The sequence below is a fragment of the Mesoplodon bidens genome (genome assembly GCF_964165515.1).
Source record: "Mesoplodon bidens genome assembly, chromosome: 4".
Classification (NCBI taxonomy): domain Eukaryota; kingdom Metazoa; phylum Chordata; class Mammalia; order Artiodactyla; family Ziphiidae; genus Mesoplodon; species Mesoplodon bidens.
In genome coordinates this window covers 139,357,947-139,385,753 of record NC_138160.1, presented here as the reverse complement: position 1 = coordinate 139,385,753, position 27,807 = coordinate 139,357,947, and the positions used below count along the sequence as shown (strand labels likewise).

At 58.0% G+C, this 27,807-nt stretch overlaps 2 protein-coding genes across 17 annotated transcripts in view; both read right to left on the bottom strand.

Moving 5' to 3' along the window:
* Nucleotides 1-503: 503 nt before the first annotated feature.
* On the bottom strand, nt 504-5,773 carry USE1 (unconventional SNARE in the ER 1). Its single transcript, XM_081231149.1, has 8 exons — nt 3,579-5,773; nt 3,218-3,267; nt 2,996-3,074; nt 2,756-2,908; nt 2,002-2,014; nt 1,537-1,564; nt 944-1,118; nt 504-700 (listed from the first exon to the last, which is right to left on the bottom strand). The coding sequence occupies exons 1-8, from the start codon at nt 3,717-3,719 to the stop codon at nt 518-520; spliced, it is 822 nt and encodes a 273-aa protein (XP_081087275.1). The 5' UTR covers nt 3,720-5,773; the 3' UTR covers nt 504-517.
* Nucleotides 5,774-5,906: 133 nt separating this feature from the next.
* MYO9B (myosin IXB) overlaps nt 5,907-27,807 on the bottom strand; it is an 88,889-nt gene continuing 66,988 nt past the window's right edge. For 5 of the 16 annotated variants that reach the window (XM_081231131.1, XM_081231145.1, XM_081231143.1 and 2 more), the window contains 26 exons: nt 27,090-27,129; nt 25,893-26,015; nt 24,940-25,020; nt 23,014-23,124; nt 21,463-21,585; nt 20,309-20,458; nt 20,059-20,225; nt 18,500-19,381; nt 17,710-17,782; nt 17,440-17,561; nt 15,529-15,662; nt 15,057-15,247; nt 13,712-13,810; nt 13,428-13,601; nt 13,277-13,318; nt 12,958-13,069; nt 12,261-12,334; nt 11,543-11,735; nt 11,304-11,432; nt 10,999-11,104; nt 10,586-10,717; nt 8,687-8,810; nt 8,118-8,180; nt 7,636-7,782; nt 6,807-6,930; nt 5,907-6,686 (listed from right to left, as the gene is read on the bottom strand). In XM_081231131.1, coding sequence (XP_081087257.1) covers nt 6,271-6,686; nt 6,807-6,930; nt 7,636-7,782; nt 8,118-8,180; nt 8,687-8,810; nt 10,586-10,717; nt 10,999-11,104; nt 11,304-11,432; nt 11,543-11,735; nt 12,261-12,334; nt 12,958-13,069; nt 13,277-13,318; nt 13,428-13,601; nt 13,712-13,810; nt 15,057-15,247; nt 15,529-15,662; nt 17,440-17,561; nt 17,710-17,782; nt 18,500-19,381; nt 20,059-20,225; nt 20,309-20,458; nt 21,463-21,585; nt 23,014-23,124; nt 24,940-25,020; nt 25,893-26,015; nt 27,090-27,129 — 4,132 coding nt within the window. In that variant the 3' untranslated portion in view covers nt 5,907-6,270. Of the gene's footprint in view, nt 6,687-6,794; nt 6,931-7,635; nt 7,783-8,117; nt 8,181-8,686; nt 8,811-10,585; nt 10,718-10,998; nt 11,105-11,303; nt 11,433-11,542; nt 11,736-12,260; nt 12,335-12,957; nt 13,070-13,276; nt 13,319-13,427; nt 13,602-13,711; nt 13,811-15,056; nt 15,248-15,528; nt 15,663-17,439; nt 17,562-17,709; nt 17,783-18,499; nt 19,382-20,058; nt 20,226-20,308; nt 20,459-21,462; nt 21,586-23,013; nt 23,125-24,939; nt 25,021-25,892; nt 26,016-27,089; nt 27,130-27,807 lie in introns of all 16 variants that reach the window. The other 11 variants (XM_081231141.1, XM_081231134.1, XM_081231133.1 and 8 more) reach the window with 6 other exon arrangements.

Below are 27,807 nucleotides of genomic sequence, written 5' to 3'. Positions count from 1 at the left end.
CCTGGGCAGGGCAGGGTCTCCACTGATTCTCATGTGTTTGCTGAATGACTATGTGAAGCATCTGCAATGTCCTAAGATCTTAGGCTGTGGCAGTGGGTGGGCTAAGTCTTGTCTCTGAATTATCACCTTCAATCCCAAGAAAGGCCCAGCACTGACACCCCTCCTCCAAGCTGGCCTCCATGCATGGCCCCACTCCTCCCCCACCCTCCAGACCTTACTCTGACCCCACAGGTATGTGTTTGACTCTGACTCTATCAGATTGGGAGCTCCTGGGGCCTCTAGGGGCCCTGCCTTGTCCAGTGTGAGGTAGGTACCAGGGGGGAACGGGAGGCAGGTTTGCTGAGTCACTGTCCTCACCGCCCCCCGCAAGCCTGACCTCCTTCCTCCCCTGCTCATGTGCTCTCTGTGGCTCTCAGGGGCACCAAGGGCCTTCCCATCACGTTACCCACCCCAAAGGTTCCCCTGGACGGGGGTGGAGGGCAGAGAGAGGACAGGTGAGGTGGGCCAGGCCAGGTCTTTATTTGAGTTTGGGCATGATACGGATGAAGAGGATCATGCTGATGAAGATGAAGCAGACGATAATAAGCATGGCCCAGAGTAGCCAGTTGACTGACTTCTGTGTGTGCTGCTCCAGCCGCTCAGATTCTGTCTTCAGCTTCTCCAGGTTCTGGTCGGCCATCTTGAGTGAGTGCGACAGGGTCTGAGGGTGAGGTGGGGAGAATGTCAACAGGACTTGGTCCAAGTGTGGCCTCTTCCTACTGCGCTGGAGCAAATCTACACCTCTTGGCCCTTGCCAGTGCTGTTTCCTCTGCTGGGAATGCCTTTTTTGCCTTCTGCCAAACTCCTATTCATCTAGTCAAGCCCCAGCCATAGAGACCTTCTGCTGGGAAGACTTCTCTGATGCCCCAGGGCAGAGGCTTTAGAGTTCCCAGAGTCCTCATACCTGGTTGTCCTTCTTGATGACACTCTGGGCAGCCAGTGTGTGGGTCTTGAGGCTCCGTGCCAGACCTAGCATCTCCTCCGCCAGCTTCTCCTGGAGGTTCTGGTGTCGCTGCAGGACAAGGTCTAGCTCGGCTGCTGACTGCTTCTCATCGCCTGGCCTGGGCCCTGCCACCCCACTGACCCCAGAGATGGGTAGACAGGTAGGTGGGGGGGAGTGGGGGTAGGAGGGAAGAAACTAACATGTTCTCAAGGAACCCAGAGGTTGTGGTTCCAGCCACTGCCCTGCTTGGGGCTGTTTCCCCTTTTTTGCTTTGGTTTCTGGGAAGAGCATCCTCAGAAGTGGCCTTTGATTGGTGGTTTATTTTTTAAATTTATATTTTAATTTTTGGCCATGCTGCACATCTTGTGGGATCTTAGTTCCCTGACCAGGGATTGAACCTGGGCCCTTGGCAGTGAGAGCATGGAGTCCTAACCACTGGACCACCAGGAAATTCCCTGATTGGTGGTTTAGATGCTTCGTGGTGACGCTTTAGTGGCCCAAGGTCTGTCCAATCCCCCTGACCCCAATGCTGCCCAAGGGCTGAAGATACTCACATTCTCTTCCTCACATCCAGTTCAGGCTCTGGAAGCAAAACAGGCCAAGCAGGAAGAAGGAGAGAATTGGTTTGTTGTTTTCCAGCTTCCTGACCATTGCCCGGGATGTGTCTGCTACGCATAATGCCGTTTCTCATCTTGTCTGCTCCCCAGTGGGCGGGCTCCTGATCAGGCTTCAGAGTACTCCCTTCTAGGAAGTTTTCCTCATTTGGGCTCCCCCAGGTCCCAAGTCCTTCCCTCTAGCCAGCCTTGGCCCCTTGGGCTGGGAGTGTCCAACTTTGTTTCCTCTGGGGGCCCCTCCTCTGTCCTGGCACCGCTTCCAAGCATAACTCGGTAATGCCCCTGGACACACTCTCCCTGGGCTGTGGAAGACCCTGTGGGAGCCAGGTTAGGCGTGAGGTGTGGGGCAGGAAGGACACATGTCTGTCCCAGGCCTTGAGTCCTGTTCTGCTCAGGATGACTCACCTTCACTAGAGTCCTGTGGGAAAAAAGGAGAGGCACAAAGTCACCCACCTTGCCATGCCCCCAGACCTGTTCTCTCTGCTCCCAGAAACTCCCCTCAGTCAGGACCCTGGACAAGTCCTGTGCCCTCTGAGCCTCAGTTTTCTCTTTTTTTTTTTTTTTTTTTTTTTTTTGCGGTACGTGGGCCTCTCACTGTTGTGGCCTCTCCCGTTGCAGAGCACAGGCTCCGGACGCGCAGGCTCAGCGGCCATGGCTCACGGGCCTAGCCGCTCTGCGGCATGTGGGATCTTCCCGGACCGGGGAACGAACCCGTGTCCCCCGCATTGGCAGGCGGACTCTCAACCACTGTGCCACCAGGGGAGCCCAGTTTTCTCATCTTTAAACTGAAAACAATAGCTCATATTTTGCAGGGTTTAGCTGATCCACATAAAGTGCTCATAGAGACATTTGTCATCCTATTTTACAGATGAAAAAACTCATCTATGTGTGGTGAGGCAGGGGCCAAACCTTACTCTAGCCAACTCTGGGGCTTAAGCAGAGATGTGCCACTTTTGCCTTGTACCAAAACTCTTATTCATCTAGCAAAGCCCTGGCTGCAGTGCCTCTCTGTTGGGAAGCTTTCTCTGATGGTCCAGGGCAGAGTCTGTGGGCCCCCTAGGATCCCTGCACCTGACAGTATTTGTTGTTCTGGCCACCCCCAGGCACTGAACTCCTGTCCCCAACCAAAGCTTCCCAGGGACCAGGGAGGGAGCCCTACCGTTCCTAGCAGCTCACTCCGCATCTCACTGGTGTACCGTGCCCGTGACTGTAGGTGTACTGTCTTCGTGACAGGTACCCGTTCCCTGGCTGTCGTTGGTACTCGGCCAGGGGCCAGGAACTGGTTGGCTAGTGCCTTCTCTGAGGAGGAGGTCTGCAGAAGAGGGCAGAGGGTCACCAGAGGGGCAGGTACCAGATGAGCATGATGAAGGCTGAGGAGACAGAGGTGCCCCTTACTCACCAGCTTCTCTGCCTGCAGCATCCCCTTCAGAAAATCTACCTTGCGAGAATATTCATTGATCACCTCGGAGACCGGTTTGCTGGAAGGGGAGAAGAGGAAAAAGGAAACCTGCCCACTGTCCTCAGTTCAGGGAAGGGTCTTAGCAGGGAGGGACTGGAGACCAGGGATCCCGGACTCTACTCCGTGCCCCAGATGTGAACACTTGTGGCCGCCTGCACTCACCTCGCTTGTGCCTTCAGGGCCTGCAGCATGTCTTCGAGGGCTCCCACGTACTGGGGACGAAAAGTGGGGTTTCAGCCCGGTGCCCCCCACCACCGTCCGGCTCAAAGGGATTAGAGCCATCAAGGGGCGGGGCCAGGTAGGGGGCGGGGCTGGGACGGGAGGAGCCAAGTATCAAGGAGGCGGGACCAGCTGAGCCCCAGGGAGGAGGCGGGGGAGCAGCGAAAACGAACGTGGCGGAGCCAACCGGCAGGGGCGTGACCTCATTGGCTGGCGGGGTGGGGGAGTCGGGCCCGGTGGCCCCCGGCTGCGGGGACCACCCTCCGGGATTCGGGCTCTACCCGGACACACGGGCTTCCCTCACCTTTTCTAGACGCCAGTCGTCCGGGTCCCGCTTCTCCGCTGCCATCGCCTCGCAGCGGCACAGCAGCCGCACCAGGTTCAGCTCCAGCCTCGACGCTGCCATCACCACCCAGCAGTTCCCCGCCCCTTCCGCCGGCGCCATCTTAAGAGCTGGCGGAAGTGCCTTTCGTTGGCCTCCTTCCGGGCGGAAGTGCCTTGTTTGCTCTCTCAGTCTTATTTGGGGCTCTCTCGTTCTTGTTTGGGCGTTTGCTCTCTCACTCTTGTCTTGTTTCAATTAGAGGCGCCATCCAGTCCGTATTTACTCAGGACTCAATCGCTTGCTTATCCTCGCGAGCATCTTAACCCTTCCGGAAGGGCTGAAAGGGTCGAGTCCTTCGTTTCAGGCCCACGTGCAACGCGTGACATGCTCATTACTTCCCCCCTGCTCAAAATTCCTCCCCCGCTCCCCACGCCTTCCTGGGTTCTTCCCACACTGAGCTCTTCCGCATCCAGGCAGCCTGGGGGAGATTCTCCTGGGGGAGAAGCTCTGACCTGGGACTTGGGAATCCGAGACTTACGGGCTATGATTTCCAAACTTTTGCAGCTATGATATCCCGTCCCAGCCCTGACTCTGACTCCACCTCCCACCGTGCCCTTCTGCGAGTTTCTTAAGTTCTTCTGGACCTGTCTCCTCCCTTGGGAAACTGGCAGTGTGGCAGTGACATGGGCTAAACCTGGGAGTGAGAGGTCACCCCCAATGCCCAGACTCCCATGGACGGAACCCCGTCCTGTGTCCCAGGAAGCAAAGGCCCCTTGTTCGAGTCCCCCCCTCCTGGACTGGACAGGGTGAGGATGGGGGCTTCACAGGGACTGAAGCCTGGCATGCAGCCCTTAACCATCTCCCCATCCTTCAGGTCACCTCTGTCCATGTCACACCGGTGGGCCTGGTGCCCTGTAAATTACCATGGATGAGACCAAACTCAGGGTATTGATAAAGGGGGGCTCTAGAGGCAGACAGGGCAGGGTCTGAATCCCAGCCTCGCCCCACTCCAGCTGTGTGGCCTTGGACTAGCCCGCCAACTCTTCCTTGCATGTGCCATTGAAACTCCGGTTTGTCATGGTCTCCAACTCCCCCGCCCCAAAGGGCCCACCTGCCAGCCAGTTCCCACAACTGCCCATCTGGTTGCAACCTGGGAGCTCTTCTGTGGTTGTTGTTGTTGTTGGTGGTGGTGGTGGTGGTGGTGGTGGTAGTGTTGCTTCTGGTTGTAGTGGGTCCACCAGGACTGACTCCCCACGCCCCACCCACGGCGGATGGCCCCATCAGTTGACATTTAAGCCCCAGCTGGGGAGAGGCTAGGCGTGACAGGAGGCAGCGCCCAGGACAGCAGGCTCTCCTCACTGAATGTGGCTCTGCCAGGAGGTGCCTGCTTTCCCAGCTTTCTGGATCAATAAAAAGAACTTCCAGCAAAGCCCACGTCCCTTGTGTGAAAAGTATGCGTGAAATTCCAGCAAACAAACAGCAAAGTCGGTTGGAGGAGCAAGGCAGCTCCTTCCAGGCAAGGGGCCCAATCCCTGCCCTGTACCCTTCTTGGCGGAGGCCGCAGGGCTGACCCCCATCCGCCAACCCCTGCTTTTTCAGCCTGGAGCTGGCCTGAATAGGAACTGCATGCAGACACCTCTCAGGCACTTTTTTTTTTTAATTTCACATGGCCTGTGGGTGCCTCTTGTTCCAGACCTGGGGCCATGTGTCCAGGTGTCTGGAGAGTGGGCTGAGCCTAAGAGGGGAGCCCTGCTCCGGAGATGCCAGATGTCCAGGCTGTCACTGTAGACTTGTAGGGACATAAAACCCCAGGCCTTGCCCTCCCCACCCATGAGTGGTCCTGAGTTGTGGGCTCCTGTTGTGCCACATGGGGCGGGCAGTGCCAAGGGTGGCCTCCTCCAGCCTCTTGTGTCCAGGGCACAGTGGACCAAGGAGTGATGGCCACCTTCGAGTCTCCCTGGGATGTGAGGTCTGTGGTGCCTGGAGTGGAGGCTGCCTACCACCTCGTGTCCTGGCTCCAGCCAACAGTCTTGATCACTACGGAAGGCTCACTGTTCCCTCAAGTGCACGTCGGCCAGGTGGCCACTGCCGGGCCAGAATACGAGTCCAATACAGACTTGGGGCAGTCAGGGGCCACAAGTGTTCAAACCCCTCGTGCAGGGTCCTAGCCCTCAGACTGTCCCCTGAGCTGTCTCTCAGCGTGGGTCTGAGCCTCCAAAGCTTCGCGGTGGTGTGGCCTTTACTCTGAAGACTCATGTCCAGGTTATAAGGGAGATGCAGGGCGTTAATATAAAAGTTTGTACATACACATGTAAAAAAACAATTTGGTCTTCTGTTAAGGCTGTTACAGTTTAAAGTTATGTAAACCACGCCCAAAGAAACAGTGACCAGAAAAACGTACAAAAGGGGAGCTGGGAGATGCCAGGCTGCCCGCCATGATTCGGTGCTCTGGGCGGGCAACTCTGTGCGATGTAGGGGCTCAGCAAGGGCAGCCGGGCCTCAGCCGGCCTCTCCCTGCCTGCACTCACTTGGAGTCGGTGCCCACCTCACATCGCTCTTGGAGCTTTTCATTCCGGATCCTTCTCAGACCACTGAATGCTGGCTCTGGAGCTCTGGCACCCAGCTCTGGCATGGGGCCGTCCTTGGATATGCGGACTCTGACAGCTGTGGGCCCTCAGCCATTGGCCTGGCCCGAGGCAGGGGGCAGGCAGTAGGTTGGGGGGTCCGAGTACCTCCGCTTGGTCCCGGGTGGCCGGTCGTCCTTGTCCAGGGGCTCCTGAGGGCCCTGAGTGGGCAGGTGAGTGCCAGGTGTGATATACACAGAGCGTACCTGGTCTGGGCGGCGAGCAGGTGGCTCTCGGCGCCTCACCGGGATGGCAGCTTCCTGGGCACCTGGTGCCCGGCCAGGGAGATAGGAGGGCAGGCCGGGCGGGAGCTTGATGTTGGCCGTGGGCATGATGGGGGTCCGCCGGGGGGTCTTCACTCTAACCGTCATGAAGGACGACGGCCTTCGTCGAGGAGGGGCGGCCGCCTCGGGGAGGGGGCTCGGGGTGGGTGCGCTGGGGCAGGGGAGAGCAGGCGCGAGGGGCCCTTTTGAGAGACAGATGGCAGGGTTACTGCAGCTTCGGTGCCAGAAGATGGACCCTCGCCCGGGGGCCTGCTGGGTGTGGACGTGGGAAGGAAAAAAGCAGACGCTACCTTAATACTGACCTTCCGAGGCCCCCCGCCCAGCCCGCTCTTCCAACAGGCTCTCGGTGCTAGCTGATGTCTCTGAGTCCAGGTTCTCTTCATCGGAGCCCCGAGGGTCCAGCTCTGGCAGCCGGTACGTGATGTCCTCCCTGGGGATGAGAGGGTCACAGTGTCCAAGGCTGTTCCATGGTGGAAGACCCCCCCCCCCCACGGAAAAGTGCCAGGCCAGTAGGGGACAGAGTAGGTCATCCTGGTCCTGGAGGGGACTCCCTGCTCCCAGCACCCCAAACCCAACCCCAAAAGCACACCTGGCCCAAAATGCCCCTGACTCAGTGAAGGTCATGTGAGGGTGTCAGGCTGCTGAGGGAAGCCAGGCATCTGGACTAGTACTCGGCTAGTGAGGGGCTCCTGCCTCAGGACCTTTGCACATGTTGTTCCCTCTGCCTGGAGTGCCCTACCCTATTCCTAAGACTAGGATGCCCAGGGGGCCTGGATTACACCTGTTCTCCTGGCATAATTTTTAAACGGCATCTCCGTTCATACTTCCATCTTGACCGGACCACAAACTGGTGGATCACCCTAGCTAAGGCCAACTTTAAGACAAAGTTCAGGCATCGCCCCTCTGTTTCCCTTCTCTCCCTATGGGCCATCGTAATTCCCTGTGGTCAAGCCAGGGGTTTAACGAGCTTAGGCTGTGTTTCAGGACAGCAGCACCCCATGAGGTGGGCACTGGACCGCGGGACTGAGCCTAGCCCATTAGCTTCCTAACAGCCAGATCCCCTATAGTGGGGGGGCCAGTGGATGGGGGCTGGACAGGGCGGCCGAGTGTGGCAAGGGTTCAGAGAGACACTTGCTTCTCCTCCTTGATGGACTGGATCCGCTCAATTAGGATCTCTTTCTCGCGATCCTCTTCACCGCCGGCCACTTCCTCCTCTGGCAGCACCCCCAGCTCCTCCAGGCCACCGCTGCTGCTCATCCGGGCCTTGGGGTTCTTGATCTGCAAAGAGAAGCGGCAGGTCTGGCCAGCCCCTCTGGGTGGGTGGGGGTCAGTGCTTGTGGATGAAGAGAGGGTGGTGCAAGCAGCCCCGGGGGAGGTTAGTTCTGACTTGGATGGCTAGGCTTAGAGAGGCTTCTCCGGGGATCATGCAGGGACCGCGTGACCGGCACGTGGCTCATTAGGCATCTTCAGCACAGGCAATCAGCAGGCAGTGGGTTTCCCCCAGCATGCACTTCCAGAAGGTTAGGACACGCTCGGTTTATCCTACGAGGACCCTAGGGGTTGAGAGGAACCCCAGCATGCACCGCACTGGGAGACGTGTGAGGAGGACCCACCGTACGTGTACATACCAGGACCCCCTCATAAGGAGACGAAAACCCCAGTTTGAGAGGCCAGGGCTGGGGGAGAGATGAAGAGTGGGTGACCACACAGGGCCATGACCAGGGCACAGGCGCTAGTCATGGGCATAAGGCCACGTCTGACCGTCGGGACAAGGACAGGATCCTCCCACAGGAGCCCGGGACCGGCCCCTTATCCCTCTACCCCCCACTGTGAGGCCACTTCTGCTGTGGCAATGTTCCCCTGTGGGCAGGGCCCAGGTCAGCCCGGGACATGGCTGGAGGATGACCAGGACCACCACCAAGTAGGTGACAGGACCCCCACTGCTGAGAGCGGCAGCTGGCCTTGAGGCTGAGCTAGGATGGTGGTCTTTTGGCCGAGGGGAGGAATCAGCCCCTAAACATGCTGCCACGAGGCCCCAGGTCAGGCTGTCGGTGGCCCAGGGCATGCTGGGAGAGTGTGCTGGATGGGTAAGTGAGACCCCGCCCAGTGTCCAAACCCCGCCCACCGGTCCCCACTCCCACAAGGCCCCGCCCCCACCAAAGTCCCACCCTGCGTTGCTCACAGCGTTTTGTCGCAGAAGAGAGAGCCTCCGGAAGGCGATGCTCTCGGCAGCCTCCAGCTGGGTGATCTCCTCCATCTTCACTTTGTATTTCCTCATCTGTTCTTTTATCAGCATCTCCACGCACCTGTGGAGAAGGTGACTCAGCTACCGCCTCGGGGGGTATGGTCAACATGGGGGCCTGCATCTAGGGAGATGCTGGCCCGAGACTGGGGCATGGTGGCTGAGACAGAGACCCAGAGACCAGGCAGGGCCATGGACATGGCTGTGGCTCCCATCGTGGCCCCAGTTCACTCACTGTGTGACCTTGTGTAGCTCACCCCACCTCTCTGAGCCTGAATCCTTGTCTTAATAAGCCTCCTCATTTGAAGGAGGAAGTACAGTACCATGGAGGTTGGGTGATTTGTCCCAGGGGCTGCAGGCAGCTGGCCCCAAGGGCTCTAAAACTGTGCTGTGACCCAAGGCACATGTGCTCAGTGGTCAGGGCCAGCCTCAGTGGTCAGTACCGAGGCAGGGAGGGTGTGGTGGGACCTGACGGACTCAGCCTAGATGGAGAGGCAGTCATGACTCAGATTTCCCATTGTCGTGACAACATAAGAAAAAAAAAACCCCAAGGAACATGCTGGAAGCAAATCCGTCAACAGCATACCGCTGCCCAGGTAGTGTCAGGGCCACACTGGACTCTCCTCCACTCTGCCAACCAGCAGCTGTTCACTGATCTCTTGAGTGTGGCCCGGGGTGTGGGGTGTGCACTGTCAGGAGTAGCCCTCAGGCCTTCCTATGTTTTGCCTCCTGAAACCGCCTTGGGTGACAGGTTCTTATTTTTACAACTCGAAGTCTAAACAATGTCCTTTTAGTGATGGATGTCTGCTGACCTCCTTCTGAGTTTTTTTTTTTTTCCTCTTAATTAATTTTTATATTTTGGCTGTGCTGCGAGGCATGCGGGACCTTAATTTCCCGTGCCCCCTGCAGTGGATGCGTGGAGTCTTAACCACTGGACCACCAGGGAAGTCCCTTTCTGAGTTCTTTTGAGGCGCTTCCTTTTTTTCGTGTGTTTTTTAAAAAAATATTTATTTATTTACTTGGCTGCGTTGGGTCTCAGTTGCGGCACGTGGGATCTTAGTTGTGGCATGCATGTGGGATCTAGTTCCCTGACCAGGGATCGAACCTGGGCCCCCTGCATTGGGAGCACGGAGTCCTAACTGCTGGACCACCAGGGAATTCCCTTCAGGCACTTTCTGAGAACTTTTTTTTTTTTTTTGAAGCACTTTCTGAGAACTTTCGAAGATCGTTTGCGGGGAAGAAGGAAACTTGAGACAACCGCTTGTTTGCTGCAGGCTCTCACTGCTCCCAGAGGCTGGGAATGTGGGGCTTCACCATCTGCCCCTCACCCTGGACAGACGACGAGGGATTTCTCCCCTTTTTTGGTTTTTCACCCTCAAGAGAACTCAGAAGTGATGCTCTTGCTGCTTGGGGAGATGCTGCCAGGTCTCCACCTGGGTCTGGGCATGTGTGAGCCCTACGATGCCACCATGAGGCCAGGCTGCTTCTCGTCCCTCGTCTGTCAGAAGAGCCCTGCTCGCCGCTCACAGCAGCCAGCGCACATGCAGACTTTGTTAGAAGTTCGGTTTTAGTACAAAAGTCACATGTGTTCATTAGAAAAGAAGGGTGGAGAGACCAAACGAAGTTTACCCAGGACCCCAGTGCTCAGGACACCTCCCGGGGCCGTTGTGATCGGGCTATGTTCTTCTAGACTTTCCTCTGCAGGCACATTTACACACTACCGAGGCCAGGCCAGTCCCAGGATTCTGGAGAGGGCTCTCCTCTTTCGTTGTGGGATCCCTGGCTCGGCTGCCCTGAGCGCATGTTAGGGGGTGGCAGCCAGCCTGTCCTGGTACTCACGTGGTGATTTTGAGAACATCCTTCATGCTGGTCAGCGGGTCCGAGTTGTCGGGGCAGCGCAGGAGGCAGGGCGCAAAGATGATGGCCAGTGCGCTGGGTGACATTCGGTTCACATCCTCAAGCAGGGCCACCCTGTGCAGCAAGCGGCAGTTAGGGGGTGGCCACAGGGAGCCCCAAGACCAGAGTCCAGATCCCGGGAAAGTGCTACCGCAGCCGGGATGTGAGAAACACTTGCTCCTGCAGGGTGGAGAGGCGCCACGAAGAAGCCGGGGGCCCCCTTCTGGATCCCCCAGTATGGACTCACATCCTGGTGTGGAGCCACCAGAGAACGCCAGCCCGGGGAACGCCGTGGTGGGACTCTTGCTGGGACCCCACCCCACAGAAGGCGGGGCAATAGGAGGGCAGGCACTTGCTTGACCAGGTGGAAGATGAGCCTCTCCAAGGAGTTGTGGTTGGCTTCTGGCAGGTGCTCCAGGACGGCATAGATGGCGGCCAGCTGCTCCTGCTTCTCTGGCAGCTCTAGGAGGGCCCTGGGGGTCAGCTCCCTGCGGCCCTCACCCGACAGGCCCCAGAGCACCGGGGAGCCTCCCACTGTCTGGGGCCCGGTTTCTCAGCTCAGGGCACGGGGGTCCATCCTCCCTGACCGGCCACAGCACATGCTCGAGGCTCTGACCCCCGACCTCGACCACCTGCCGGCTCTTGCCACGGTGGGACTCACCGACGGCGCGGAGGAAGTCGCCGTACTGGGCAAAGGTCATGAGGGGCTCGGGCAGCTCCCGCAGCCACTGCTTGAGCACCCCGGTGATGGCGTGGATGGGAAAGTTCTCCAGCTTGACTGCCGTGGGGTCTGTGGGGAGGGCGCAGTGGCCAGTGAGCTCGGAGAAGGCAGGAGGGCTGAGCCTGGAGCCCCACGCGGTGCCCTCCTGCCCTTGACACCTACCTGTCCGCAGCACCCACCTGTCTGCAACGCCTGCCGGAGCTCCCTAGTGCGGTTGGCGGCACCTGACTTGCGGTAGAGGCCCTCGGTGTACAAGCCGTGCATCTCCACGTGTTCCAGAAGCTTCTCCAGCACGATGGGCACTGAGACCTTGTCGCTGGTCAGGCTGTCCACGCACACGCCAAAGTGGCCCGGCTCAGTGCCTGGCTCGATCTGTGATGATGGGGATGGGGGTGAGGGTCAGGCCTGGGCTGGTTGTCCTACTTGTCACCCCCCCGCCAGCCCGGCTTCCTCTGTGGCCGTCGTCGCCCCCTGCTCCTCGTCCTCTCTTGCACGGCTGCCAGAGGTGCCGGGCTGTGGAGGTCCCCGGATGGCTGCTGGCAGGGGGTCCCTGTGTGAAGTGCCACAGTCCCCTCCGCCCAGCTGATCCTGGCTTGTGCCAGCCTGTAGGACCCTGCCTCCCTCATGCAGGGTAGGGGTTTCCTTCCACCTGGAGGAGGGAAGGGCAGGGCCAAGGCCTGGGGTGCACATACAAGCCTGGCCCCAGCTTTGGGGGGCCCTCTGGGGGCTCTGACAGGACCGGGGTGCGCTGTGCTTCGGGACCAGCCCCTCCCACCAGCTCCGTGCTCCCACCTGACACCCAGCCTTGGCCTTGCACCTAGCACACCCTCTCCTCCACATCTCTCAGAACGGCCTCCCCCAGGTGTTCTGGAAAGTTCCTGGCCCCAGCAGGCTCACCTTTTTCCCACTTGTGTAAGAGCAGTAGGTCTGAATCTTGTGCACACACTTCTTGTGGCAGGTCATCTTGCACACTAGGAGGTCATGGTGGGGGAGAGGGAGATGGCGGTCACTGACGGCGCATCGGGGACCCATGGGTCCCGTGGCCGCCTGTCCCTGTGTCTCAGGACAGTGACAATTGCCTGGGTATTTACGATGGACACGGAGTGGCGGGCTGCTCCTCACACAGGGGCCAAGGGGAGAGGTTACCCTGGCCCGAAAAGAAAGCCAACCCTGACTGGTCCTGGCAGGAGAACAGCAGTGCTAGAGGCCTGCCTGACCCAGCCTGGGCCCCTGGGGGCTGACTGACTTCCCACCCGGCCTTGGCCACCTCCTGGCTGCCTGACTGTGGGCCAGCTGGGTCACCCTGGGCTGCACCTGTCTCTCAGGGTCCCTGTGGGGACTGACTGGCCTCGCCTGGCACATGGGGGCGGGGCCAGCACTTCAGGCAGCGAGAACAGCATGAACAAAGACCTGGAGATAGGGCCCAGGGTGACCTGCCCAGGTAGGCGTGCAGAGGTGGGGCTGCGGAGTTGGGAGGGCGGGCCTGGGGGTCAGTTGAGGACCAGCCTCTGCCCCAGCGTGACAGTGGGGAGTCGGGGGGCCTGGGGGGGTGGCCAGGGGCGCAGTGGGCGATCGGTGGGCGAGGGGCACTCACCGCTGCAGAGCAGGGCCTTGTCCATGAGCCAGATGTAGGAGAGGCACTGTTCACAGGACTGGGGGATGCTCACCTGGTAGCTGGCAAACACGTGCCCGTTGTGCTGCTGGACCTGAGCAGTGGGGGAGTGGGGCCGAGTGGGAAGGTGGACCCCCAATGGGGTCGCCACGGGGCCGCACAGTGGGGATGCTGCCTGCGGCATCTCAGGACCGGGGGCCCTCAAGGCTGGGTAGGAAAACACACGCCCGCCCGCGTGCACATGCGCACACACAGACATGCGCACACCCGTGCGCGTGCACACAAGAACACCCATACTCACAGCACGTTCCTGCTTCCGCTTCTTCTTCTGAGCTTTGCTCTGCTGTGAGGGAGCACAAAGGCCGGCTCTGTGTGGGGTCCCCTGGGGACACCCCCACCCCAGCGACGTTCTGGCGCCGGGACCCTCCCTTGCCTGGAGCGGTAGCACCCACCTTGGGAGGCTCGAAGTCGTTCTTGGTGTGCCCGCGGGTGAACTCGTCCAGCAGCGACTGGAAGAGATTGAGGACCAGGTTGGTGTCCTTCTCGCCGCGCTCGGCCGCCAGGTTGCTCACGACGATCTGGTAGTTCTCCATCAGGTCCTTGTAGCCGACATGGATCTTCCCGTTCTGTGGCAATGCAGGGTGTGACCCTCTGTGAGACAGACAGACGGGGGTGCCCGGGGGAGGGCGTGGGGTTTGCCGCGGGGGGGCCCCCCTGGGGCTGGGGCTCCACGTACAGGGACGGAATACATGGTCTTGAGGTTGCTGCGGAACTTCTCGGTGGCTTCGATGAATAAGCTCTCGATGGGAGTCTTCTGGGAACGCAGGTCATTTATCTGGAGAGGAAGGGAGAGATGTGCTGACCCCACGTTACCTCAGGCCGGGCATCTGGGCAGCCATAGCTCTGCCCTGTCCCAAGTCCTTCCCTGGCTCCCCTGGGCTTGCAGGGAAACATCCCGGCCCTCTCGTCAACCCTGATGTCTCGGGGATCACTCACTGTGGGTGTTGAGCAGCACCCCTGGCCTCCCCCACCAGATGCTGGTAGCTTGTGAGGACCAAAAACATCTGCTGATGTTGCCATGTGTCCTCTGGGGCAGACTCACCCCTGGTTGAGAAACACTGGTTTAACTGGGGCCCTTCCTGCCGCCCCACCCCGGCGCTCAATGCCCGGCTGTGCTCTAGGATGGGGGCTGCCTCAAATGGCCTGGTCATTTCACCATGCCTCCACCTCTTAACTGTCCCTGCCAGCCCGCTGTCTCCCTCTGAAGCTCTCAAACGCCACACTGTTTGCTGTGGGATTGCCTGCAGCTGGGGCCATGAATACCCTGAGTGTAGGCTGTGATTTCTTCACCTCTGTCTCACACGCTAAGTGCTCAATCATTGCCTGGAACTGAATGCATTTTGTAAAAGTGTGTTCTAAATAAAATAATTTGTTCGCGGTCAGCTGCAGCTGAGCGGCAGGACAAGGAAAGCTTGCAGGACCTAGGAGCAGCCTGGCAGGACTCGGGTGTGCCAGGTGCCTTGCCTGGAAGATTATTCTGGATATGCTAGTGCTTCCTTTTTCTCACGTGTGTGAGAAAGTGGGCCACCGCCCCCAAGGGGCGCTCTGAGACAGCAAACCACGTGCCTTTAAACAGCGGATCTCAAACTTCCTGGGCAGGAACCGCAGGACAGAATGCCTCTGCTGGGTGCCCAACCCATGTGTGCACATGCACGTGTGCTCTAGATGATTCCGGCAGGGGCGGGGGTCCCAGGATCAGGTGATTCAGGTGTGACTCGCTTCCACACATTCTGTGCGGCCCCCATAGTAAGACACACATTTTGTAGCAAAATGTAAGCATCCCCACCAAGCAGGATGAATGTAGGCTACAAGCGATCTCTGGGGAACCCCTGCCAGGTTTTACAGAAAAGCAGCTGATGCCAAACTTAGGAACAAGCGTGTGGGTTCCAGAACTTTCTGTGTGTTGGAACCATGGACCTGGACTCTCCATTCCCGCCTGATAAAGGCTTTGGTGTGACGGTTTGCAAAACTGCCAGGTGGAGACGGCTCTCTGGGGAGGCCCGGGGCCCCGGCTGGCCCACCTTGTTGAGCAGGAACTCATCCAGGTACTTGAGCTCGTTGGCGTTGGTAATCTTACGGAACACCGACTCTCGCCACTTCTCCGACACCGTGATTTTGCCAATCTTGAGGTTCCGGTTCTTCTTCCCTTTGCCTCCTGGCTCCTTGGCATGCTTCTCGCCGGTGGCGTGGTGGTGCTGGTGGCTGGAGGGGGCTGGGGAGGGGGGCGGGAGGCAGGAGAGGCTGGTAAGGGCAGTGGGTTCCTGGGGAGGACTCAGGTTGGCCTCTGGGGCACGGTCACAAGTACAGAGAACCAGGGCCCCGTGCTGTCACACACTGAGGTCCGCGGCCAGAGAGCGCCTCCGGGGATGGGGACCAGTCCCAAAGCCCCGCAACCGGAGCTTGGCCCACAGCTGACTCAAGGCCCCATCTGGGGACGGTCCTCAGGGGCCCCAGTGGCTCTGCTGTCCGTCCCTGAGGCTGCGGGAGACCAACCTTCTAGATTCTTCTTCATGGCGGCGGCTTCCAGTACGACTTGCCCGGGTACTGTGTTCTCTGTCTCCTCTGTGCCCTCCAGGTTGTATTTCTTATCCTTGTTCTTATGCAGGAAAAGTCTCTTAAACGTGGATCTGTAGGACAAAGTAAGGGATTCCACTTAAGCCTTAGGAAATAAAGGCAGATGTGAGGCCAAAGCAAGGGTCCACTTTCTGTAATGAGAAATAGCCCTTTTCTTGGTTATCATTGGAAGGGGATGCCACTAAAAATACGGTTGATCTGTGTGAACTGACAGGGGAGTCGGGCAAAAGAGCGAGATGCTGAGCAGATGTCACAGCGTGACCCCATTTTCATATTAAAAAAAAATTACCCCCTGTCCCCTCCCCCAAGATTTTTTTACAGGCACAAGGTTAGGGGAAAAAAACCTCAAAGAATAAATAGCAAATCATGTACTATGGATACTGGGCATGTGATGGGGTGAATGGTGGCTCCAGCCAAAAGGTATGTCCATGTCCTAACCCTCGGGGTCTATAAGCATGATCTTATCTGGGAAAATGGTCTTTGCAGATGTGACTAAATATGCTATGGACTGAATATGTGTCCCCCCGTATCTGTATGCTGAAGCCTAACTCTCAGTGTGATGGTATCGGGAGGTGGGGCCTTTGGGAGCTGATTAGGTCACGAGGATGGAGCCATCATGAATGGGATTAGTGCCCTTGTAAGAGACCCCAGAGAGCTCCCTCACCACTTCTGCCATGTGAGGACACAGCAAGAAGAAGGTGTCTATGAATCAGATACCAAATCTGCTGGCACCTTCATCTTGCACTTCCAGCCTCCAGGTCAGTCTGTGGTGTTTTGTTACAGCAGCCCGAATAGACTAAGACACTAAATGAAGGATCTCAAGATTCTGAGTCATCCTGGATTACCCAGATGCGCTCTAAAGCCGATGACAAGTGTCTTTATAAGAGACAGAAAAAGAGAAGACACAGGGGAGAGACGCATGTCATGTGAAGACAGAGGCTGAGATTGGAGGGTGGGTATTGCAGCCACAAGCCAAGGAATGCCTGGAGCCCCCAGAAGCTGGAAGAGGCAAGGAAGGATCTTCCCCGAGATCCTTTGGAGGGAGACACGGCCCTGCCCACACCTTGATTTCACACTCTGGCCTCCAGAACCATGAGAGAGTAAACTCCTATTGTTTGAAGACACCCTGTTTGTGGTACTTTGTTTTGGTGGTGGGGTCTCCTGAAAGTAGGGGGCTCTCTCCTCCCACTGCAGCCCATTCCTCACCATCCTCAGGCTCCCGTCCTGAGTTTGGGTCAAAGCTCCCCTGTCCCAGGGCCCAACCTCTCTGCTCTGTGAACCACCTAGAGCACTGTGGCAGAGGCTTTCTGGGGACAGAGGCTTTCTGGGGACAGAGCCTTGGCCCAGTTTTTGCTATCTAAGGACCAAGGAGGGGTTCCCAGATGTGGGAATGGAGAAGCTGGGAGCTGGTTCTCATTCCATAAACAGCCAATTGGACACTGTCTGTCTGTGGCCTCAGAGGAGGTGACCCACACTGGCTCTAGGTTTCAATGGGAATCATTTCACCCCAATGTGGCCACAACCCGAGCTCCGCATGGGTTTCTCCTCACGGAACTGCTAAGTGAATGTCTCCCCAAAAGAGCTTCATATAAGTGCAATCGGCTTTTGGGAACTTCCTGGTGGTTCAGTAGTTAGGACTCTGTGCTTTCACTGCCAGGGCCCAGGTTCAATCCTGGTCAGGGAACTAAGATCCTTCAAGCCGTGCGGCCAAAAAAAGAAGTGAGAAAAGTGTGATCAGCTTAGGAGATCAGACTGCTCCGGGACTGGAGGACCTGGACACCCTGGGTGTCCTCTGGTGGCCTGAGCCCACCCCCCAAACCCCACACTTACTTAGAATCGACGGAGCCTGGGGACAGCCCAGCATCTGTCCCCAGGGATGCGTCACCCGACTTCTTCTTCTGGATGGCCAGCTTCTTCGTGCTGGGCTCCCCGTCCATGGTTTCTGCAGAAGGCTGTAGGGGAGGGGGGCTGGGTAAGCAAAGGCAGGCGCCCTCTCCGGAGGGAAGGTGTGGGTCCCGGTGCTGCCATGCATTCTATCCACCGTTCCCTTCTGGTGGCGCTTGGACCCTCAGGGGTGAGAGCTGCCGCCTAAAGCTTTACCTGAGTCTTGGTCTGGGACGGGGACGAGAGGAGCCTGGAGACATCGCTCGTGGATAATGAAATGCGCCTCTCCCTGCAAGATCACAGAAATATGGATTTACTGACAAGGGTGAGTAGGAGACATTTGGGGTTGCCATGACTGAGAGGGAGAGGGTAGTGCTACTGGCATGTGGTGAGCGGAAACCGGGGATGTTGCTCTGCCCCCCACGGTGCCCAGGACGGCCCCCACCACAGAGATCGAGATGGCCCCAGGGGTCCACTGTGCCAAGGCCGAGAAAGCCTGTCCTAGCAAAAGGGCTGCATCTTCCTCCATCTCTTTATTCCTTTGGACAGGCAGCCCTCTGGGACGAGGGGCTGGTGATTTGGAGTCACCGATATTTAGCCAGCTGGGGTCCAAGTGTGTCGAGAGCTGCTCTTTCAGCCTCTGGGTGCGTGTAATCACTCCCACTGTTGATGAGGAAACTGAGGTCCAGGCAGGCTGGGGAGGGGGGGACCTCAACCCAAGGGGCCACCTTCCACAAGGCTGGAGGCTTTCTGTGTGAACTGGGCTCATTTGGACAGGGGCTTCAGGGTCCCCGGAAGGTGCCTCGTCTTCCCCGAGCCTTTTCCCGCCCCCTGGGCCCTTCTTCCTTGGGGCTCCCACCCACCTGGTGTCAGCTCTCAGGCACAGAGCCTCACGCGTTTCCGGAATGCATGGTGCTGCCCCGGTCCTGCTCCAGGCTTTGGCTATGTATCCCCCGACGCTGCCTGCCCACCCCAGCCCTTGGAGAAAGGAGGGTACAGGGCTTACTTTGTGGGTGTGAGGGCGACCCCCTCGGCCCGGTGCCGCTCGCTGAGGTCCAGGGACTGGCTCAGCACGGTGCTGGGGCCAGCGGTCATCAGCTTCTTGCCCCGCCACAGCTCCACGGCGCTGGCCAGCCGCTCGGCGTCTGGGTCCCTGTACCGCTGAATCTGGGTGGAGCCTCCTGGGCTCTCGGGCCTGTCCTGGGCCCTCGGGCCAACCCCTGGCTTGCTCTTGTCCTTGGGAGTCTCCGGGGTGGCACCGGGGGCTGGCATGCCGACCCTGCTGTCCAGGGCCAGGCTGGTGGGTCGTTCCACGTGGCCGGGCCTGGGGCTTCCGCCCTGGGCTTCAGCTGGGACTGGGCTGCCCGGTGCGGGCTGCGGGGGCTCCTCGGGCTGCTTTTCAGGAGGAGCCATCCCTGTGTCCATCCTTGCGTCCCGAGGGCTTTCATCTTCTCTGTTCTCCTTTCTGTCTTCTGGGAGGCTCTCTTGTGGCTCTGGGACGGCCCTTCCGGAAGGTTCTCTGAGGGCGTGCTCTTCCTTACAGGACTGGATGTGCTTGTTCTGGAGCTTCACGTGCTCCAGCCCCCTCTGCCGGCGTGACTCGCGCTTCTCCCGGCTGCTGGGCACTTTCTCGTGACTTTCGGCTGCATTTTTCTGGGCTGGGGGCGCCTTCTCCGGTTGGGAGCTCTCCACAGGGGACCCGTCACTGGGCCACACCTCGGGTTCCAGCTCCAAATGCTCTCCGTCCTTGGATGGTTCTGGGCCCTGCGAGGGTTCCTGCCCAGCTGCCCAGCCCAGCTCGGTCTCTGCGGTTTCCTGTTTGGCGGCTCGCTGGGCTTCCCTCTCCTTCTCTGCAGCCTTCTGCTTCTCTGCCACCATCTGGCTGAAGCTGGTGGGGGGAAAGTGAAGGGTGTGCTTTCAGGAACAAATTTACCCAGGGCACTGGGGACCCCTTTTCTACCTGCAGGTGCAGGGGTGGGGAGCCAGGTGGCATGTGGTGAGACCCTGGCCCTCAGAGATGTTTCTGGAAAGGCAGAACCTCCTCAACCAGGGAAGAGGGAGACACGGAGCGGCCTCTTGTTGTCATGGCCACCTCTGCCTGGCTGGTTCAGGGGAACCTTTATTAGGTCTGTTGTGGGAGGGATCTGTTCAGAACCCTCTGAATTCCTTTGGGGTCCCTGGCCTGGTGGATTTCCAGGCTTTGTGTGTGAGCGGGGGTGAGGGCAGCCCCCTGATGGCTGGTCCTGGTGACCCGAACCCTCCAGCTCTGAATCCAGGTGCTCTGCCAACCTGCCTGGGGTGGGCAGGTGCAGTGGTGGTGTGGGGGTCCCTGGCAGAGACTGAGTACCGCCAATGGTGACCTGGGGTTTTGCCAGTAGGTGCCACCTACCAGCCCTGGAGCGTCCCTCTAGGGTCCTGTGTGCCCAGATGGCTAGATGCCTGCCAGCCCCTCCTCAGTTTCCCTGTGTCCAGACAGCTCCACTGGCCAGACGGTGTCTCAGGCAGCCCTTGGGTGAGTGGGATGTTCTGGGGGGGGGGCGGGGGGCTTGGTCCCATTCTGCTCACCTCCTGCGCTGCAGGTGCCCCCGGCAGAGGCTCTGCAGGCGGATGATGCTCTGTCTCTGGAGTTGGTAGGCTGCCCGCTGCCGGTAGCCCCTCCACGTGGCCTGGAGGTACACTGCTGCCTGCGTCCTCTCCAGTGCCCGGCGGACGCGGTAGGACCGCCAGCAGGCCTGAGAGTGGAGGGGGCATTCAGGGGCTGGGAGGGCGAGACCCTGGCCACCTCCGGCCCCGGCCCCATGGGCCCCCTCAGAACCTGGATGGTGACGGCCGCCCGCCTCATCTGTAGGAAGTGCCTGCGTTCCAGCACCATCCGGAACCAGCTCTGCAGGAGCAGGATCTTCCTCACGACCTCCCGGTGCAGTGTCTGCTGCAGGGCCTGACGCTCCGTCTCCTTCAGGAAAACCTAGCAGGGAGTGGGCACAGGAGGGGTCAACATGGCCTCCAGAACCCCTGTACTCGGCAGGTCTGCTCAGCCCACCCCAGGAGTGCGTGAGACCAAGCTGGTGTGCTGACTGACCTGACCAAGGGGAGTTTTTTTTTTTTTTTTTTAAATATTGAGATAGAATTCCCAGAACATAAAATTAACCATTTAAAGTGAACAATTCAGTGGCATTTAGTACATTCACAATATTGTGCAGCCATCACCTGTATCTAGCTCTGAAACATTTCCATCACCCCAAAGGGAAACTCCATGCCCATTAGCAGTCATTTCCTAATCCCCCTCCCCCAGCCCCTGGCAACCACTAATCTGCTTTCTGTCTCTATGGATTTACATGTTCTGGACATTTCATATTAATGAGATCACACAATCCGTGGCCTTTTGCGTCTGACTTCTTTCACTCAGCATGATGTTTTCAAGGTTCATCCACGTAGGCATGTATCAGGGCTGAATAATACTCCCCTAAGTGAATGGCCCACGTTTTGTTTATCTATCATCTGTTGATGGATACATGAATTATTTCTACCTTTTGGCAAGTGACTAGTGCCACTATGAACATTCATGTACAAGGATTTGTTTGCACATCTATTTTCAGTTCTTTTGGGTTGATACCTAGGGGCGGAATTGCTGGGCCACGTGGTAACTCTATATGATTAACTCATTGGGGCACTGTGAGGAGACTTGTCACATCTGGTAGAGCCCTGTTGGGGAGCTGCCAGACATTACAAAGGTTACTGACTGGTTCTTGAACATCCTGTGCTATGGTGTGATGGTCTGATGCCTGAGCCCCACACCTTAGGTCTGCCCCTCTGCTTTCCAGGAAGAAATAACGTGCTGAGCCCCGAGAAACGCACTTCCTCAGCAGAGCCCCTTATTTTTCAGTGAGTGGCTTGGGCCATGGGAGGACCCTGTGTGTAGCAGAAGGCGGGGTACAGTTTGCAGCCACCCTGAGGGGTGCAAGCACTGACCTTGGTCTTGCCGATTTGGTAGCTCCTCTTGTCTATGTCCATCTTCTCCAGCAGGGCAGAGATAACCTCTCTGCAGGGCTGGGCATTCTTGGGCAACAGCACCTGGAACTGCTCCGTGAAATCCTGGGTGATTTTGGCCGAGAAAGGAAAATCTGCGTGAGTGTTTCTGCCACCCGACAAGAAGACGGGGCTCCAGCAATTCCCTGGTCAAGCTGAGTTTCCGAAGGCAAAACTTGGTTTGATGTTAACAGTACTGACAAAGCTAAAATCTTGGACTTTCTGAAACAGTCTAAAGCTTAAGAAAGACTGTCGTAGACATAGAGCACCAACCTTTCAGTCAGTCAGTGAGTGACCACTGAGGACCTGCTGGGTGCTGGCGTTGTTGGGGGGCAGCCAGGAGATGGAGCTGCTCTTGGGGGGCCCACAGTCTGGCTCATTAGAAGGCTGAACCGTAGCTGGAGGCATGTCCCCACACTGCCCTCGCTTTTCTGGCCTCATTGCACGGCATGCGGGATCTTAGTTCCCCAACCAGGGATAGAACCCGTGCCCCCTGCAGTGGAAGCATGGCATCCTAACCACTGCACCACCAGGGAAGTCCCAAGGTATGCCCTTTTTAAGTAAACAATTACGCCAAATTTTTAAGAGCCAAGCCATTAATGAGACACAGCAGCATTTTCTCCCTTTTCAGTAATTTGCCTTTCCTATTTATGCAGGATCAGAAAGACGATATTCCTATGCTGCGGATGAAAAAGGGAGGCAGGCCACAATGAAGCCATGTCCCCGAGGCCATACGGGTAAAGCCTGAACGGGGACCAGGTGCTGCCACCTCTGGTTTCAGGCCCAGTGCTTGCTCGAGCACCACACCGCTGCTGCCAGCTCCCAGCATGAGCCAGGGGTTCTCAACCTGGGCCATGTTGACCCCTGGGGACATTCAGTGATACATGGAGACATCTTGGGTTGTCAGAACTCAGGGGAGTAGTGTTCCTGGCATCTTGCGGGTGGAGGCCAGGGATGCTGCTCAACACCCAATGGTGCACAGGGCGGCCCTCACCGCAGAGAATGACCCAGCCCCAAGTGTCAATGGTGACGTGGTTGAGAAACTGCTCTAATTTGGTCTTCACCAATTTGAGGTTACTGGTGATCTTCTGTGTTTCTAGAAAGCCCAGGGAGTCATCTCTGAAGTCATCACCTCCTTGGGCCTCAGTTTCCATATTGGGAAAATAGGAACCAGGGCCCCCTTGCTGCTGGTTGACAGAATAAAACAGCTGGGTATAAAAGTGTGTATTACAGAAGATGCTCAATAAAGGGCCGAGCTGCACAGGGATCTGCTTGTGCAGTTCCCTCTTCCCCACTTGGTTTAACACACCTCTTGCAAGGAACTATGTCCCTCACCATGAGAAAAGAATGATCTGGTACAAATGCCAACAGTGCCAGCCAGCGTGGAGAAACCCTAATGGAAAGTAACCTGCCAGGCTGATGCTCCATAGAAGCGCTCTTTCTGGAGGTGGCTAGTGTCCCAGGCAGCCATGCATGTGCACGAGAGCATCCTACCTGGAACGTGTACTTGGCGCTGTAGCCCGACCTCCGGATCCGCACGGTCTCCAGCATGCCTGTGTAGCGCAGCTGCTGCAGCACCAGCTCATCATCGAAACACAGCTCTTTCTGAAACAGGATTGAGCCATCAGGGCAGATGCCTACAGGTGGCTGGGGACGGGATCCCTGGGAAGAGTTATCTATTCCCACGTGACTGCCATCCCTCGAGACTCCAGATACAGATGCAGTCAGGGCACACCCGTGGGCTGGGGCTGATCTGGGAACGTCCCCAACCTGGCAGGCGTGGGCACCTGGAGGATGTTTTTTTTTCTTCCTTGCTCCAGATGTTTTTTTTTTGGAATAAAGACATGGGGCCACTCAGCAGTGATGCCTAAGCCATTCATCTCTTCTAGAAAACTTGGCCATCTGATCTGCTCTATTCCCTGTTGTCCGGGAGACAGATGCCACTTCTCACTGCCTCACTCAAGATAATTTGCTGCAAAGTTATTTCCTAAAGGCCCCTTTCCAAATCTGTTAAACTCATACCCTGTGCCACGTATCAGGGTGAGTAGTGGGGATTTGGCAGACAGAACACACTGCTGGGGCCCCCGTGGGAGGTGTCACAGGAGAGGGGACCCTGGGCTGAGTCCTGAGGGCCGAGTAGAGGACAGGCAGGGGGGGTGGGCAGGGAGCAGCTGGGTGAAGGCCCAAAGGAGGAAGGGGAAGCCGAGGGGTGGACAGGGATGCAGGGAGACGCTTGCTGCTGGGGGTGGGGGTGAGGGGGAGGAGGGGCTGAAATGAGGCTGGATCAGTGAGCTTCCAGCCCAGAGCTCAGGGGCCTGGACTCCATGCTGGTGGGGGTTATTTTAAGTGGATGGAGGGGAGGGAAGGGCATGAGGGGAGGTATGTCATGATTGGGTTGGGGGGGGGCTTCTGGTATGTGGTGGGGTCTTGGAGACAAGGGATTCTACTCAATACACTAAAAAGCATAGCATAGCGCCCCCTACAGCAAAGACTGATCTGCAGGCATGGCCCATGTCCAAAGCAGGTGCTGATGGAGTGTTTGCCGAGTTGCCCAAAGCTGAGGCAAAATCCGAATGGGTGGAGAAGACGGGCCTGATTCTGCTGCTGGTGGAAGGTGGGGAAGGGGGACAGAAATCTCTGAGATTCCACTGGGGGACCAGGAATGGGAAGGGAGGGGAGACAGGGTGAGTCCAGGTCCTCGCCTGGGGACGGAAAGCCGTGGCACCTGGCAGGGCCAAGCTGGGCTCTGGACGTTAGCAGAGCGTCCCAGGAGCAGGGGAGAGGCAGGGAAACAGGAAGAGTGGAGACAGAGAGCGTGCATGAATGGAGCTGCCAGGAGGCACTTGCTCACAGATCGGTTTGTGCCTGGGAGGGAGCCCAGGTCCTAAATGGCCTCCAGCAAAGTCCCTGAGGGGATGGAGTGGCCGGTGGACCCCTGGGGAGAAGGAAGCCTGGCTGCAAGGGCTGAGCCCGCCACTGTTGGCCCCCACTGGTGCTCTGTCTTTCCAGAAAGTTCAGGATGAGCGGCAGGCTCTGTGCTACCTGTTGCCTGACTTCAGCCTCTCCCTTCCAGCACATTCTCTGCACTGATTGCCTTTGGGATATATCTGAAGAGCACCCCCGACCTGTCCCTCTTCGAAGAGACTTTCTCTGGGGCCCTGCCATGTTCCAGAGGACGTCTCTATTCTTGGCTGGTCACCAGGTTGCCCTTGCTGCCTCCTGCTGACCCCCTCTACCCCCAGCCGGCTACAGCCCACGTTTACAGTTCCCGAAACCTGTGTGGACACTTGCTTCCTTGAGGACTCTCCTGACCAGCCCTCCCCGCTCCCAGCACCGCCCCCCCACAACAGGAACACCCCCTGCCGAGCCACCAGACCTCGGCTTGGGTTTCACCTCCCCCGAGACGTGGGAGCCCCTCACCTTCTCGGCGTTGGAGCGGATGCAGCGGATGAAGAAGGGCTCTGCCTTCCCCAGCGCCTCCAGGAGCTTATTAAGGGACGTCTGGGGAGAGAGGGGGAAGGTGCTGAGCTGGGACCCCCAAGGACACACTCCTTGGTGGGAGGGGAGCCAGGTCACCTGCCTGTATCGGCGGCGGGGCATCTGTGCTGATGTGGGACATGGGAGGTTGCAGCGGGACATTCTGACCAGAGGCTGTGCTACCCCGGGGAGCCCCCAAGGGAGCTGAGGGGTCCCCATGGCTGAGAGCCACCATCTTCCCAGGGCCATCCTGCTTCTGTCTCAGGTGAAAAGTGGGGGGAAGGTGGTGGAACCAGACAGACTCTTTCTAGGGTTTTAAAACACGGGTCAGCCTCAGAAGGGACCATGGATGCAGTGGTGTTAGTCTCTGGCCTGCTGCTTCCAAAAAGGATTTGTGGGAGTTCCTACATGAGGTAATTACAAAAAAAAAAAAAAAAAAAAAGGGCCAGTGGCCATTGGACCCCCCCTGAAAAAAAGAAAGTGTCCCTGAGCTTCCTGGCAACCAGGTAAAAAAAGGGAAACATGACCTAAGGACACAGTTTGGTGGTCACATCAACTCACATGCTGATTCATGACTCTTTTAACTTGGTGGCTCTCAACCAAGGGTGATTCTGTTACCCCAGGGGAATTTGGCAAGATCTGGAGACTTTTTGGTTGTCATGACTGGACAACGCTACTGGTATCTGGTGGGCGGAGGCTAGTGACGCTGCTCAGCACCCCACAACTCATAGGACGGCCCCCACCACGGAGAATGACCCAACCCCAAATGTCAAGCTGTGACGAGGTCAGGAATCCCCGGGATAACAGCAGGCTGCCCGTGTTGGGTTTGTTTTGACCCAGCCACGTGAGTGTCAGGCTGAGTTCAGCACCGCCTCCTGCCCCCTTGGGCCACCTACCTGGAACTGGGCGCTGATGCTGGGCGGCTTCTTCTTCTTGTGCAGGTGCAGCAGGGACTTGGTGGTGCGGTCGTGCAGGGTCATACTGATGATGAGCTTCAGGGATTTGGAGTCCAGCAGGTTCTAGGATAGAAACACAGGGTCTGGCCTGCCCTCCCAAAGCCCCAGCGGGCACTGGGAGGCCTCTCGGATGTCCCCAGAGCCACAACAATGCCCCTCCCGGGTGGCAGCTCTGAGGCTCAGTCTTGGGGCTGTGCTGTCAGAGACAGGGTGAGGGCAGGTGGGCCTGGTGGCTGTGACAGGGGGACTGAACATGGGCTGTGTCCTGTGGATGGCGCTGCCTCCGGGAGGGCTGATTACAGCCTCTTGTGGCCCGAGTGCCCAGAAGCCAAGAGCTACGGAGTGCTGGCTTCCTTCCTCGCAGCTCAAGGAATGCCAAGCACCCCGTGTTTCCATGTGCGCTCATCCGGCCAGCCCTCCCTCATGGGCCAACCCTTACTGTCGCTGACGAGGGGGACTAGCGCTGTCCCACCTGTTGGCCAGACTGAGGGGTTGCTTTATACTCTCCGTCTGCACGCTGTACGTAGAGACTAGACAGAGCATCTGGGTGCACTTGACCCAAGGCCGGCTGCTGGGGTCTTGGCTGCCAGCGGTGCACAGCTGCCCCCTTCCTGACAGGACCACCCTGGCTGAAGGGCCTCCTCTCCCTGGACGCCCACGAGGTGCTGCAGCCATCCTGCCCTCTGGAGGTGGCTCGCAGCTAAAGACCCCTGATGTGGGGATATGACAGAAGGGTCCCATTGCCTCTTGGCGAGATAAGCTCTGTGGTAAACACTCCTGGGCTCCCTGGGGGATCAGTCTGAGCCCACCTCCTGGCTCGGTCCTGACCCTGCCCAGACTGCTTCCCCCTCCCTCCCCCGCTTCGGGTTTCTCCTGGGAGCTCCCCCTTAAACACCACTTGTGCAGAGATCCCCATCACAGGCCCTGCCTCTAGGAAACCCAAACAAAGACACCTCTGTATCATTTCAACAGGAGACACTGTTTTCTAGAGGGGAAGGGGGAGGTGATAGGAAAGGGAAGGAATCAAAGAAGCTTGAGAAGTTAAAAGTCACCTCCCGCCCCCCCCGCCCCAGTTTTCCAGAAAAACTTGAGCCAGGCCCTTGCAAGGCAGTGTCAGACGGTGTCGCACGTGTTTACCTTTGGAATGATCTGCTTTTGTTTGATACCTTTACTTTTCCTGTCAAAATATTAAAAATGATTTTGTGAACAGAAGGAACATGATGTCTGGATCTGGGTTAGTTCAGCAAGCCACATCTTGCGGGTTAGATGGAGTAAGAACAGAGAGAGGAAGAGAGTCCAGAGGCACAAGTGCAACGAGGCCGCCGCCTCACCGGGGACCTGGTGGGCTCCCTGCACATGTGTGGGGGCCTGTCGCTCCTGTGACTGTGCACACCGGCCTCACTGGGCCAGCGGCTGCCCCTGGGGTGGCAGGAGCACCTGACCTGGGGGCCACTTGGACGTCTGTGAGCAGAAGGGGCGGCTGGTCATCTACAGGGCAGAGCACAGGGCTGGCTATGGGGGAGCTGGGATCTCACAGGACGATGGTGGGATGCCCCAAATGGGGCTTCGGGGGATCCCGCGAGGCTCTGACGCCTACCAGGTGTCCCAGCTCTATTTGCTACACGTTGGCAAACATCAAGCCGGTCCACAGAGACCCTTCCGCCCCCGCCCCGGCAGCAGGGCAGGGGTCTATCTCGCAAAGAACTGAGCTGGGGCCTGGGTAGGGGAGCCTTTGGACTCAAACTGGCAGAAGGTTAAAAATGAAAGCTGATCTTTTGGCCAAGGGAGGGGGGATGACCCCTACACTCTTAGACACTTTATGGAATCTTGCAGAGGAGAGAAAGATTTTTTAAAA

Coding starts and splice junctions, on each gene's coding strand:
- USE1 (XM_081231149.1), bottom strand. CDS start 3,719: ATGGCGCCGGCGGAAGGGGCGGGGAACTGCTGGGTGGTGATGGCAGCG. Junction 2,909..2,995: donor TGCTGCAGGCAGAGAAGCTG/GTGAGTAAGGGG, acceptor CCTCTTCTGCAG/ACCTCCTCCTCAGAGAAGGC. Junction 701..943: donor TCATCAAGAAGGACAACCAG/GTATGAGGACTC, acceptor CCTCACCCTCAG/ACCCTGTCGCACTCACTCAA.